This window comes from Hypomesus transpacificus, chromosome 6 (genome assembly GCF_021917145.1).
Source record: "Hypomesus transpacificus isolate Combined female chromosome 6, fHypTra1, whole genome shotgun sequence".
NCBI lineage: Eukaryota > Metazoa > Chordata > Actinopteri > Osmeriformes > Osmeridae > Hypomesus > Hypomesus transpacificus.
Window position 1 is genome coordinate 13,978,674 of NC_061065.1, and position 13,959 is coordinate 13,992,632.

The 13,959-nt window shown below is 45.8% G+C and overlaps 1 protein-coding gene across 1 annotated transcript in view; it reads left to right on the forward strand.

Annotated features, from left to right (window-relative positions):
• The window catches only part of col12a1b (collagen, type XII, alpha 1b), a 61,534-nt gene extending 49,089 nt beyond the window's left edge, over positions 1 to 12,445 (forward strand). The window contains 15 exon segments of the mRNA XM_047021088.1: positions 1,926 to 2,084; positions 2,424 to 2,501; positions 4,042 to 4,128; positions 4,491 to 4,544; positions 4,967 to 5,062; positions 5,638 to 5,691; positions 6,904 to 6,957; positions 7,049 to 7,102; positions 7,258 to 7,329; positions 7,438 to 7,473; positions 7,623 to 7,689; positions 7,848 to 8,033; positions 8,424 to 8,492; positions 9,931 to 10,101; positions 10,399 to 12,445. Coding sequence (XP_046877044.1) covers positions 1,926 to 2,084; positions 2,424 to 2,501; positions 4,042 to 4,128; positions 4,491 to 4,544; positions 4,967 to 5,062; positions 5,638 to 5,691; positions 6,904 to 6,957; positions 7,049 to 7,102; positions 7,258 to 7,329; positions 7,438 to 7,473; positions 7,623 to 7,689; positions 7,848 to 8,033; positions 8,424 to 8,492; positions 9,931 to 10,101; positions 10,399 to 10,409 — 1,248 coding nt within the window. The 3' untranslated portion in view covers positions 10,410 to 12,445.
• The last annotated feature ends 1,514 nt before the right edge of the window (positions 12,446 to 13,959 follow it).

The following is a 13,959-nucleotide window of genomic DNA, read 5'->3' on the forward strand; positions in this document are numbered from 1 at the left end:
TGCTATCAACTTAGCAACATCCAAGCTAGCCACCTTTGTTCCTGTCCAACCAAGCCAACTCAGCTTTTACCGGATCCTCGTAGCAGAAAGCCAAAGCCCATCTGATGAGTTCTGCAGCAGGATCTAAAAAGAATGTGAAGACTCCCGTGAGTATAGATTGAGATGAGTAGAAAACCATTCAATCAGTCAGTGAAAGATCAGCCAGATGTGTCTGTCAGGTCCGATCCTATATTATTCCCTTAATTCTGAGAATAGCAAAGACTTATTTTCATGATGCGTCTCAGGAACCTTTTATCATTGTTTCTTTTACTCATTCTGGCAAACATCGGCCTCTTCTGTGGTTTGGTCTTTTTGTATGTGAAAAGATTCCCCCACACAGGAGTATATTCAAGGTAGACAACACAGAAGTCTAAGTCTAATAAAAGGGTAAACGTTTGAACTGAATTAAAACATTTAGACTCAGTCAGGGGAGGGGTGGAGATGGGAGGTGGTGGGTAGTGACTGTTGTCATGGTGTAAAGAGTCTTCTAAGTGACCTCTCATTGAGGGAAAACCCCACGTTATATGTGTGTGGATAATAATAATAATAATTGGACGACTTTAATCAATTGAATGTCCCTGGAGTGGGTGCAGTCTTCACCCTTATTATTGTAGACAACACATCCATGGCATTTTTCGTTACTATCATCTCGAACTATCGTTAGCCATGTTCCAACGGAATATTCTATCAGGAAACTGTGATTGGCTACATTTGCTTGGCTTATCACTGTCAGTTGGTCAGACACTGTCTCACTGTCTCAGAGGTCTGAAAGTGGAAACGGTCACATTTAGTCATTTCAATCCAGCAGAACGACTCTTTACAAGTCTTCTGTGTTTGCTTCAGGAAAGTGCATGTTTAGCTTATTTACCAAAAACATCTCCTCATCGGTGACACCCTGCCCGCTCTTTCCACAAATTGCTGAGAAGGCTTCCTAGTTGGTCGGCTGTCACCGGGTCCAGAGCGAGGAGTTTGTTCTTCTCAGCCCCGTGGTCGGCCGCCTTCACGTTTTCTGGGATGCCGACCACAGTGTTCTTTGAGGTTAGGGTTAGGGTTGGACTCCTGGAGTCTGGGCATGACGTTGTACAGTCAAATGTTCCTTCTAAGAGCGAATGTGATCCCTGTGGTTCAAACTGAACGACGCGACCGCTGCCCCTCGTTGTGAGGGAGCATGACTGAGGGGCACGACGTCATCGTCTCGTCTTTGTGTGGCGAGGGAGAGCGCCTGATTGAGGACGGGCAATCGCACAAGCCTCGACAGGCTACACACTCCCGACACGGCCGTGACACCGATTGGTGGGAAGACTCATCTTCTTGTAGCGGCACGCCCTCTCTCTCTCTCTCTCTCTCTCTCTCGCCTGTCACCGCAAGACGAGGTAACAGATGAAGGGTGGCGTTCCGAAAACCAGCGGCCTAACCCCCAGCTGATCCAGACTTTTCCTACCGTTTATCATCCACCACCAGATCCATCTAAGCAGCGTGGATGATGTGACATGCCATGAATCATATGTAATTATCAGCTAACTACGCTATAATGAGGTTTGTAGAGGATGAAGAGCTGTGTGTTTTGGAGCCAAACTGCAGCTGATCCACATGGCCGAGCTCGCAGGGTTTTCTTTTCTCTCTCCATTTTTAGAGCCGCTTCCTTCCTTCCGTGCTACTTTCCTCCGATGTGTGCACTCCTGACTATCGTCTGCGTTCCATCTGAGCTGGAAGGAGCAACCACTCAGAGGATATACTGTACTGTAGTATATCTATTTCTTCTCCAAAGTTGGATTGAGAGAAGCATTTAATTAATAGCAGAGCATCAGGATGCAAAGCAGACAGAAGACTTAGCCCCAGTCGAAAGTCCGACTCATTAATCAGTCTCTATCCTCCTCTTCTCTCAGGTCCACATCCTGGTCTCCCCCACCAGCGTCAAGCTAAACCTCGACTGTCAAGAGGTGGCCACCAAAGAGATTAAGGAAGGCGGAAACACGTCTGCTGATGGATATCAAGTTCTGGGCAAAATGTCCAAGTCCATTGGGTCCAAAGGCGAATCTGCAACTGTAAGTCAAAACCTTGGACTGGAAAAGCCTGACGCTGTTTATGTCCCGGACATGAAAAGATTTCTGTAAAGAGAGCGTGTGCATTCTGTGTGTCTGGAGGACGGGAAGCAGGAAGCTCTAGGAGTCGCTATGACGCCCGCTCTCCTCATTGGAGCGTGTTTGTTGGAGCGCAATTATTCTTATCTGATGCCTCGCGGTTGGTCTGTCCTGCCTTGTCTTTTGTATGTGTTTTTGTTTTGGGGAGGTGGAGGGGGGGGGGGGGGTGAGGAGGATGTATCATTGACACATGTCCTCTGAAACCCTGTTTCCTTTTTTTTATTTTTTTTTCTCTCTCCACAGTTCCAGCTCCAGATGTTCGATATTGTCTGCACCCTGGGCTGGACGAGCAGAGACAGATGTTGTGATCTCCCCTCCATGGTAAGAGGGGAACGTCGCCGGGCCGTCCTGCAGGGGTGGGGCTTAGCGCGTTAGCCGTCCTCCGAACAGGGTCGGCGCAAGCAGGGCATGAGGATGTCCGTTCATCTGTATCCAACAACCTCCTGGCGTCCGCTGCACCAGACTCAGTGAGGGGCCTGTGTGGGCCTGGCCTGGCATGCCGGATAAATCCATGCCAGTTTGTCTCATCTCTTGACAAAGCTGTAAACAAATTCATATTCATCCCACATCTTTGCTTGAGGACATGCTCACATCATCCAGACACATGAACAATGGAAAAACACGACATTTATTTTTGCCCTGTCCTTGACGCCAGAGGTCCTGTGATTGGTAACATGTATAACAGCTGCAGTGAAAAAGATAAACGGTACTTCTCCCACTACAAATCCCACTTTTCCAATAGTTACATTCTGTGTGGACCGAGAGCTCAGCATATTTCACTCAAGCTCTGTCAAAGTGATTGGAGAGCAACATTTCATACAACATGCTCTGAATACCCCTATGCAGATGTCCTCCAATATGTCAGGCAAAACTAAATTTAAAAAGCTAGATGTGCATTTTTGGCATTTGGGGAAGGGTAAAGTCATTGGGGCTATATTTTTGACAGGAAATCTTTGAGACACCTGTTTCTTGACAGTATTTGACAGCACTTGGAATGGTCCAAGTGAATGTTTTCGGGACATATTAAGTTATAGACCTGGTTGGATTTAATTATAGACTCTTGACAGTTCAAGGACAATCATTGTATTTATATCGCCCAGCTGCATGTTCGAACAGCGCACGGAGACTTGTGTCGCTGATTTGCAGTCAGGAGCCAGGGTAAAGTGTTCTGGGAAAAACCAAGGCCAACCAGATATACCAATAGGTTTCAAGTTCAAGTCTTTCATTGTCAGATGCACAGACCAACACAGGGTTCACTCTATGAATCCAAAACAAACAATGTAATTCTGTCAGGCCATCTTCACCAACATCTTCATGACACCGTTTACAGGGTGTTATATTCTTTATATTCGGGCGCTTTCAACACTGAGCTTTGCACTTCTTTTTTTCACAATCTGGAGTTTCGTGGCTATGTCCCCCCGGATGTGTTTAAGAGAACGCTCGCCTTCAACAAATGAAAGCAGCTTTTGTTGAAGAGGGACGCTGGTGTTGACCACCCAAAGGTTTTCAACATGCTTCAACTCTTGTGGTTGTTTCCATCGCAACTCCAGCCTCTGGGTTGCTGCATGCAAGGACTGCTGTCTAGATTGGGCTGTTCTATTGTCTTTTTGGTCTGGTTTTTGCCCTTCCTAACGAGTGAGCAGTACACAGCAGTAAACTGTTGTTTTGCCGTCCGTGTGCACCATTGTAATGCCAGACTGTTTTATCGTAGCCCAGCCTCCTGCGTGTGTCTGTTGCAAGGGTTACTTTTCACCCTTGAAAGGATTCTGAAATATGAGGAGAACTTCTGGCAGAGTCCCAAATCTTCACTGTTGTCTCAGCTCACCACTGCTCTGTGTGTTTGTGTGTCCACGCACCACAGAGAGATGAGGCCAAGTGCCCATCCCTCCCCAATTCCTGCACCTGCATCGTAGACAGCGCGGGACCCCCGGGCCCCATGGGACCAGTGGTAAGGGCCGCAACACACTCCTTCCAAACCCCCCAGTCGGTCATCCATTCTGACCGCCGATGGATGTTATGTTCTGGATGCTCATCTCTGTCAGTCTGTCCTTTATGCCTCTCTCTTTCTCTCCCTTTCTCACGCTCTCTTTCTCTCCCTTCTTTGTTCCTTTGTGTCTCTCCGTTCAACCTCTCTTTATTTGATCTCCATCGTCATTCTCCTCTCTCTTTCTCCGTCTCTCGCTTTCTCTCTGTCTCCCCTCTCTCTCTTTCTTTCCCATCACTCTCTCTCCTCTCTCTCATCCTCTCTCGCCCACACACACTTAAGTTACACAGTTAATTTGTGTCCAATGCTCTTCCTTCCCTCCCTAGGGCTCACCCGGTAGCAAAGGTCCTCGGGGTGAAAGAGGAGATTCTGGCGCTGTGGTGAGTCCCTCGCTAACCTCCACCTCTGCATGTTTACCTTTTAAGTGAGGAAATATGAGTCGAGTCATGAAACGATCGTTGACGTTAAAAGTGACGTTTGACACCGAATGGGGAATGTGGATATTGTCTCCAGTAAAAGCTATCTTCTCTTGATGAAAACCAAGATCTGTTTACAGTCTAAGTAGCTTTGAAGGGAAGAAGCACATCTGAATTCACTTACCGAGAGAGTGTTAGTCTCCTTCTTGATATTGAACGAGGTTTGACAGTGCAGATGCATTCCACAGGCTCTCGTGTCTGTTTCCAGAGATTTCAACCGGTAGCGGTTCTGAGGCACCGCCGTGTTCGAGAGATAACAATATTGACTTCTTTCCAGGTCTAATTGATGCCCATGGCTTATCTCGTCTCTCTGTGTTGTCTGGTAGGGTCCAATGGGGCCGCGTGGGGATGTGGGACAACCAGGACCTTTGGGTCTGCCGGGCCCTCAAGGGCCAAGCGGCATGTCTATTCCTGGAGAAATTGTGAGTCTCATACACACACATATTTACAACAACAAAATACGTCCTGGCACACACACATACACACTGCCGACTACCAGCCACAGGCACCTCTGTGCTACTTTTCAGCGGTCGCGCGCAAATCCCACCATGTCTCGACCCACCACATAGGGGCCACAGCGGCCATTTCTCGTGTCTGGAATCTACAAAGCCTGTGGAGTGGTGGTGGCGGGGGCCTTGTTGAGCCTGCATTCCATTATGTCTGGAGATAGACTAGAAAACCTATGGGTTCTTCAAAAACCACCTCATCTCAATACTTAAGCATAAATCCTGGCTGGGATTTCCACCATCCGCGTGCACTCAACTGAAGTTGAGAAACTCCAACTGAATTCACAACACAGAGCTCTACCACTCGAGATCCACGTATCACATTGCAAAGTCACTGTTAGTTTTGGACCGACACAGTGACATATTGGCTGAGCATTGGATCAAATTGACACCGCGAGATTGATGAGATTTATATGTGCAAAAAAATTGTGGGCTATCCTCTGATTGTGTGTTCCTCCTTTCCCCCCCTCCATCTGCTCTCTCCGTCTCAGGGTCGACCCGGACCAAAGGGAGAAGCTGGTGACTCGGGCCTACCTGGGCAGAAAGTGAGTGTTGCTTTGGCCGCGAGCCCCGGCTTGTGGTTTTTGAACAGGAAACTAGGGGAATAATTCACAGCGTTGGGTTATGCTACTGCTCTGGCCTCCTTCCATGTAGCGAGGCCACAGACGACATATATCACCCTGAGGAGGACTTGCAAAGAAGCCGTTACCAGTAACCGGTTGAGTTTTGTTTCGAGTTGCGGGTCAAATCGCTCTTCAAGTGAAGAGGGATTCGGGGGGGATAAGAGGGATGTACTGAAGTATTGCTGGGAGTTATTTTCTCAGCTGATAAACTGGTGAAAAATAGATGGGAATGTTTTATATTGTTTTAAGCCTCTTAACTTTCTCCTACCATGTGTCTTTATGATTGATGGCATGGCTGAACCGGTTGCTGTTGTGGGTGATTCAAACCGCACTCGCACCGAATGACCACTGTCCCATCCATATTGACAACAGTGTGCACAATGGTTTCCAGGCAATCGCTGTTTACTTTGAACTCAAAAGCATTGCACTTGCATATGTCCCCAATCAGGAACTTCTGTACTTAAGAGATCACCAGAGATGGTCTCCATTAAATCTGTTTATAGACGCAGACGCTGACTAATGCAGAGCCCTGTGAAGCCCCCCTCCAGTCTCATTGAAGGGCATGTGTTTACTTCACCAGCCTTTATGGTCTGAGATGAAAAAACGAGCTATAGGCTTTGCTAAGGGCCGTGTTCTCGAAACAGAATTTAGAGGTCAGAGTTCATGTTTCTGCGTTGATGCCCCTCGACATCATGGATTAGTAAGAGTAAGATCCTGGGAGTATCGATTCCAATTTACCAGCCTTGGCTTACCCATCTCCAAGTGAATTGTGGGTAGCTTGCAGGTGACCATGTTGGAGCAGATGCTATAGCAACATGCATTTAATGACTTGCAGAATACGCAGCCCTGGTTTATAATAGCCAATAAAACGGATCTGGAATATATTATGTTCCCTGTAAATCTTATGCCAAAGCATCAAAGGCGAGAGAGGATTGATAATAAAAAAGTGAGCAGGCTTTCGGAGCAAATGAGAAGTAAAGGGAGATTTACAGTTTGACACGCGGAAAACTGCTAGTGAAACAAACTGGTTTTAGTTTGTTGGTCAAAGGTAGTTGACCTTGGTTAATGTGGCTAGTGAGGGGGGAAAAAGGTTTCCCAGCACTGAATTGGCTGTTTTTTTCCTATGTTTCCCAGGGTCCACCTGGGCCTGCTGGTGCGATAGGCCCAATTGGACCAGCTGGACCAAGGGTGAGTAAAATATACCTTGTTGTAATGATCATGAGCTTTACACTTTTACAAGCTCCGTATTGTGCTAAACTCCCTGGAACTGTTCATGCAGGGACCCCAAGGAAAGGAGGGATCCACAGGACCCAGAGGCCAAACAGGACCGATGGTACGTCAAACCCACAATCCCTTTCTTTGGCGTGAGGTCTTTCCTTAATCAATGTGAACCGCCATAATGCACATCAGATGCCAAGCCTATCTAACACAGAGAATACATGACAAGAAGCCATTGTTAAGCGGCCTGGTGTGTTTGCTGTTATCCAGGGACCTCCCGGATCTCCTGGAAACACTGGGACTGCAGGCCAACCCGGACAACCTGGGGACACTGGACCCTCCGTGAGTTGTCACCGCTGGTCCCGTCACATGCAATCACCCAGCACTCTCATCCATTGTTCAAGCTGTCCAATTGTAACGTTTTTTGGTGGTTCTTTTCTGTTGTGACAGGGGGGCGTAGGTGCAAAGGGAGACAAAGGAGAGAGAGTAAGTACATTCTTCTTTTGTTTCAAGAGCTACAACCTCGACATACAGCGTCTGCTGGACTGGGAATCCATCATTATGAATTTGGATGTTCTTTAACGTATCTTTCATCAACTGGATATTCATCACCACGACCACCTCTTTGTTTCCAGGGCGATTTTGCTCCTCAGAACATGATGCGGTCCATCGCCAGACAAGTCTGCGAGCAGCTAGTGAATGGTTCGCGCCTCCTTTTTTCTTTTTTTCTCCTTTTCATGCACTGCAGGCAGAAGTAGTTCTGGCAATCGCTTGGAAAACCAGACTCCTAACAGAGCTTGCTCAGTCTTTCCAGAACAATCTTCTCTTTTCTCAATTGTAATTTCCTCCTTGTGTTGCAGGGCAAATGAGTCGAGTCAATCAAATGCTGAACCAGATTCCCAACGGTTACCGCAGCAGCAACAACCCAGGTCCCCCTGGACCCCCTGGCCCCTCCGGCAGTCAGGGACCCCGTGGAGAACCAGGACAAACGGGACGGAACGGCTTCCCTGGAAGTCCCGGTCAACCTGGCCTAATGGGAGAGAGAGGTACTGGATGCCAGCCGAACAAGCACAATTGTTCTTATCTAAAGTATGTTGGAGGAGAACATTCCGGTCTCGCCCTGTTGTTGATCAGTGGGGCATAGTTAGAAGTGTCATGGTTCTTTCAGTGAAATTGGACATGAGTTTTTGTCTGAAATATCAGTGCTCCATGAAGTTTTCGAGCTTCTCATCTCCTCTCTCTCTCCTCCTTGTCTGTGTGGTTCTACACCTCTTGGTGTTTTTCCGTATGTCTCCCATTATTTTCTGTGGCTCTGGGAGGCTTGCATTTTTTTTTCTTTCAAGCTGCCAGCAAAGGTTTATTTTGTGGCACAAGAGGCATTCGTAGAGTTTGTTCATCCTTTCCAGGCCTGTAAATTATTATGCGTTTCCTCGCAGGCTCCGCAGGAGAAAAGGGTGACCGAGGAACCCCAGGAGCTGGACAGCGAGGACAGAGAGGACCACCCGGTATGTTTGACGCAAACATTGCATTCCGAAAAAATCTGTTCTTCCTCCTTTGGTATCGTACCCCCAATCAAGATAAGGATTGTGGGTCTCCACATTATTTTGCCCAGGCTCTATCAGAATTGATCTCTCTACTCATCCCTGTTTGAAACCTCCGCTGCCATCACAGTAGGCTCCACCCAGCTCATCTCTGACGTGGAGCCCGAGGCTGTGTTCAGCCAGCTGTGCTTAATAAATTACCACCGGCTCTCCCTTCTACAGTCCCCCATGTTAAATACCCGGCCTTTACAGGGGATTTATGTTGCTTTTGTGTTTTAGGTGCTCACACACACACACCCACACACATACACAGATGTTGAAACCAAATGTATATCCCCACCGGACTGAACATTAATTGCTGAACATCAATGCGCTGTTGTAAGCCACCTCTGAACTCCATGGCCTCCAGTCAGCAACGGTTGAGGAGGGAAGCTAAGCGGGGCGGACACTGATGTAGAGCTCCCAGAGAAGCAGAGAGTGTTAGGGTTATCACAGATTTCATGTACGAATGGGATACACGGATATTGCCTGGAGATTCCGATGGAACCGCAACTGTACTTGTTTACAACCGACAAATACATTTGAAACTTGAATTAGACGGAGCTGGGATGAGGGACAGGATGAGAAGGAACCTTAACAGACGGGTTCTCTTCCTGCAAAACACTTGTGTCCTGAGTGCTTTTGTCAAAATGGTGCTCTTTGCTAAATGGAGTTGTGAAACAGGACTGACTGGAAGCCCAGTGGTATGAACTCCTCTATTGCAGCCAGGATACTTGTATAGTTCATCCAACACTAACACCAGTCAGGGGCTCATCGAGCAGCTCAGCTGACTCAGCAGTCCAGCTTGTCCGTAAGACCTACAGCAACACAGTCATGGGACCCAGCTGAAGCCAGAGTCTTCCATGAGCGCCCCCTGGTTCAAACAAGAGAACCAGACGGTGAAACACATGGCCCGCCCTATCCAGAGACCTGAGAAGGTCAAAACCGAGGAGGGGGTGGCTCGAGAGGGTGAGTCATTGCTGAGGGGATAATCTGCCTGGTGTGCTCGGGTCTTCCTCCTCTGGACGTCTTTGGCTTGGTTCGCAACACATGGTCCAAGGGCTTAGTGGAGGACATACGACACGGCGAGGGAACGTTTCCAAGCTGGCTTTATGAACGTCTAGACACAACGGGGAAAGGGGAAAAAGGATCAACAAACTCTAGGAGTTTTTCCCTCTTTTTTTTAAATGTTTTTAATTTAATGTTCCTCCTCCGTGGCAGAAACCAGTCACCAGTTCCCACACTTACGATTCTTGTTGGGATCCTATGGAGGAAGGATGACATTGGTGATGACTAAGATGACAATGTTTATGATGGCGGTGACAATAATTGTCCAACTGTGTTTAATTTTTTTCTCCCCCAGGCCCACAAGGCGAGTCTCGGACAGGACCTCCAGGCCCCGCAGGTCCCTCTGGGGCCCGAGGGCCTCCTGGCCGCCAGGGCTTCGCTGGAATTAGGGGGCCCCCTGGCCCCTCTGGTTACTGTGATTCCTCTCAGTGTGTCGGCATCCCTTACAACGGACAAGGATACAGAGGTATGTAGGCAGAGAGGTGGCATGACTGCATGACACTTGAGCATGAAATGCTGGAGGAGAAAACCAAAACAGCTGAAAAAGCATGCCATTGGTAGTCTGGAAAACAACTTATGAGATAACATAGTTTGATAACCAGCTATTAGGTAACATAGTTTGATAACCAGCTGTTACGCAACGTAGTTTGACGTGTGACAGCAAATTGATCGACAATTTCAAATTACCATTTTGTTGGAGGGGGGCGGGGGGGGGGAAAGGATGCTTGAGTGGAAAACTAACATCCTGTTTGACCTGTTTCAGGTTCACCGTAGTAAACTTTCTAAATGGCCTGTGATGCTTTCACTTTGAATTCCTGAGACAAGTTCCTGTTACTGAGAGGCTTGCTCACACGCTCTAAAGCTGTTTGAGGATAACCACCACGGAAATGATTAACAAACTATGTTGAAACAAACCCCATCAGAGGACTGGTACTAACACCAACTTAGAGCATCTAGAACACACAAGCAACGGTGATGGCAGCAAAAGTAGTGGCCTGTTTGCATCTTGAAGCCAAAGAACCAACAAAAGACCTTCTATGGGGGTGGAGGAGCATGTAAAAAACACACAAACAACCAATACTAACAAGGTGGAACAAAACAACAACAGCGACAGCACCAGCAACTTTCTTTCCATAGTTGACTTAGTTTCCTCTGAGGTGTTTTTACCTGTAAATAAACTAATGGTGCCTTGTAAATGATATTTGAGTCACATCCACTAAATTTAGTTTAACACCTGTAGTACGCTTGTGCCTTGTAACCTACTGCTTGCTGAATGCCAACACGAATGCCTCTTTTCCTTCTGAGTGGAACCATACCATAAGTGTGACCATACCTTGTTTCCCCCACAAGGGTTAGACCACAGACCACTCAGGGCCATTTAGAACCACATGTTTTCCCTTGTTTCCTTGTCCCTTGTTGTTTTTACACGGTAGAAGAACCAGAAGGTTGGCTTTCTTTATGTCTCAGTTCTCCTGTTATGCTATAGCAGTAGTAGTACTCATCTCCCAATACCAGCTGCACCTCTGTAGTTTGAGAGGATGAACATCACTGTCCTAGGCTGGTGGTTGCATTTATGTGTGCATTTCTTCAATAGTTGAATGGGTTGCCACCACACAATAATGTCACCAGTGTTTTTCACATAGTAATACATGCATCAAACAGAGATGGAAAATGCACTGAACTGTTTACAATCCATTTCTATCAGTGTCATCTGTTTTATCATTACCATTCAGCCATATTTTTCAAGTTTGATAGGTTGTAATTACAAAGCTCATCTTGTGCACAGTGAAACATACATTTATGTTCAATTGGCCAACAACTATTTCCAACCAGACCCATACCCATCTGAACCCGAAACCCACGTAGTCCCAATCCAAGAGGAAGAGGAGTTCTCACAAAATGAGCGTCGAAAGAGGTCACTATCAAGAAAGGAGTCCAAACGGATAGCATCATAAGAAAGGATGTTCTTTCTTTTTTTTTCTTGATTTGTTTGTTGTTGCTGTGTTCACATATGCATACAATTAAGGGCCGTGCACATTCTCACACTTAAAAGGGGTTTGATACCTCTTCTTTATTAGGAAGTACCTTAGAGCATATGCAAGTTCATTCTTTTGTGGCGGGAGAGGGACCAAAAAGCTTAGAATAGTCTACAGGAATCTGTGATCTTGCTTTCTTTCTTCCTATTGTGCATTTTGCTTGTAACATATCAGCGTTAACTGTTTATCCACTCCCAGTGTCAGACAATGCACTCTTCCTGACTAATTCCAACTCTTTGTAAGCATTGGAGAAAAGAAAAGGTTTGTTTAATTCATAGTATTGGGATATCCAAGTTGAAACCAATGTGTTATCAATCCCATTTCATCCAGTATGTCTGATTATAACTACAAGTCTTTTTTAATAATTGTTTTCATAGTTTTGCCTTCATTCTAACTTAAATAATGGCCTATTGTTCAGCGTCTACCAAGATGTTTCCAATTGAGTACTGCAGTTAAACATGGCTTCCATTTTTTTTTTTTTTCTCTAGACAAAATATTTATCAGTTTCCTATATCAAGTCACAGCTGATTTTACCAAAGGTGGAATTGCATGTCTGTGGTGTATATTTAGTAAATGTTTTAATCAGAATATAGTTGTTGGCATTGTTGTCTTATCAGTATCTAATGCAGTTTGAATTTGTATGCAAAACTATGGATATGGTATTGCTGCGTCATGTTTTAACTGCAGATCGTGAATTCCACAGCCTTATTTTCTTATTTATTTCTGAAACAAAAGAGGCATTTTTCAATAAAACTACTGAAAATTTGAACCTGGTGCCTTGGCTTGATTCCATCATTTTGACTTGTGTTGTATTTATGTTGTAATACAACACCCAGATCTTCGTTTTTGGGGGAAATGGACTTAACAGATGATAACATCTTTACTCCTGGACTAGACACATACTGGGGAGGACTGGGAGTAGATAAGAAAGTCTGGAAAGACACTTCACTTGTCAACAGTTGAGACGTATGCTGAAAAAAAATAAAATAAAGAATGCTACCTAGTACTCACTTTTACAAGGCTCTTAACATCATGGACAATGGAGAACCCAGCGAACCCATTTCTGCACAGCTTTTTTCCCTTCAGATAGTTTCCTCCTGAATCATTCCCCTGAGCCAGACATAAAAAGCTTAATTGCTAAGTACACAAGTCAGACTCACAAATCTGTATAAGACCAATCATCGGGTCACAACTTATTTAGTACTAATGGAAACACCTCATCACACAGGTTAGTCCGACTGCCTTAGTGATGAGTTCATTTCGGCTGAGTATGAATCATGTCAGCTACTTGTTGCTACTACGAACTGAAACATGAAGGTGCTTATGGGAACATTTTAATGCAGTGTGCCTCACAAATACATTGAGAGCATTCTTTTCCGATTGAACCATGCCCAGGAAATAATGAATTACCATGTTTGTTTTGCAGTTTAAAAACACAGACAGTGCAAGCACACTGCCAGTAAAAACACAATGCCCATGGATGCCTATAAGGATTTCTCCTGTCCCAACACTGAATCTACATTATGTACAGCTCTGGTATTTTTCAGCAGCACCATTCTGGAGATAAATTGGAAAAAGATAACCCAGGGGCTGGAACAGTCCTTCTCTTTTGGGTGTACAACTCTTATCGATACCTTGCCTTTGAACTCCCAGTGTAATCTGGAGCTCTCAAGGAGAGCTAACCAGATTAAGATACTCTCTCTTTGATGGTGGCCAAATTCAAAACATCCTGGTTGAAATATTTCAGATGTCCGTTTTTTCTCTCTCCTTGTTCTTCTTTTAGATGATGGAGGGTCATTGGGCCTGAAACCAATATTGTGTGCACTTCTCTTGACCCCTCGTCAATAAAGGGCTGATCAAAGGGATGTCACATCCCTTTTCAGACCACTATCCTTTCACCATAAGCCTGTCAATGTGCTGTGTGTCAGACATAATAGAAAGGAAATGATATTTAATATTGGCACACAGATGAATTACAAGTCTAATATCTTGGAGTCAGTCTCTCAGAGTCAAATACAGGTGGTGCACTCAAAGGGTTGGGGGGTTCCTACAGTTTGTCACAATGTGTTGAAAGCCTGTCAAAGTTCTGTGTGTGGGACTTGACAGACAACAAGGGTGCCTTTAGTACAATATTGCCACATAATAAATTCTATATGTCTGAGTCAGTCTCTAGCATCCAGCCAGCGAGTGGTTCACTCGCAGAGTCAGAGACTATTTGCCCAGTCTGGGCCAAAAAGGGGTGGAGCTACATGCGGTGTAGCCGCTGAGAGAGGGATGAGCCTCCATAC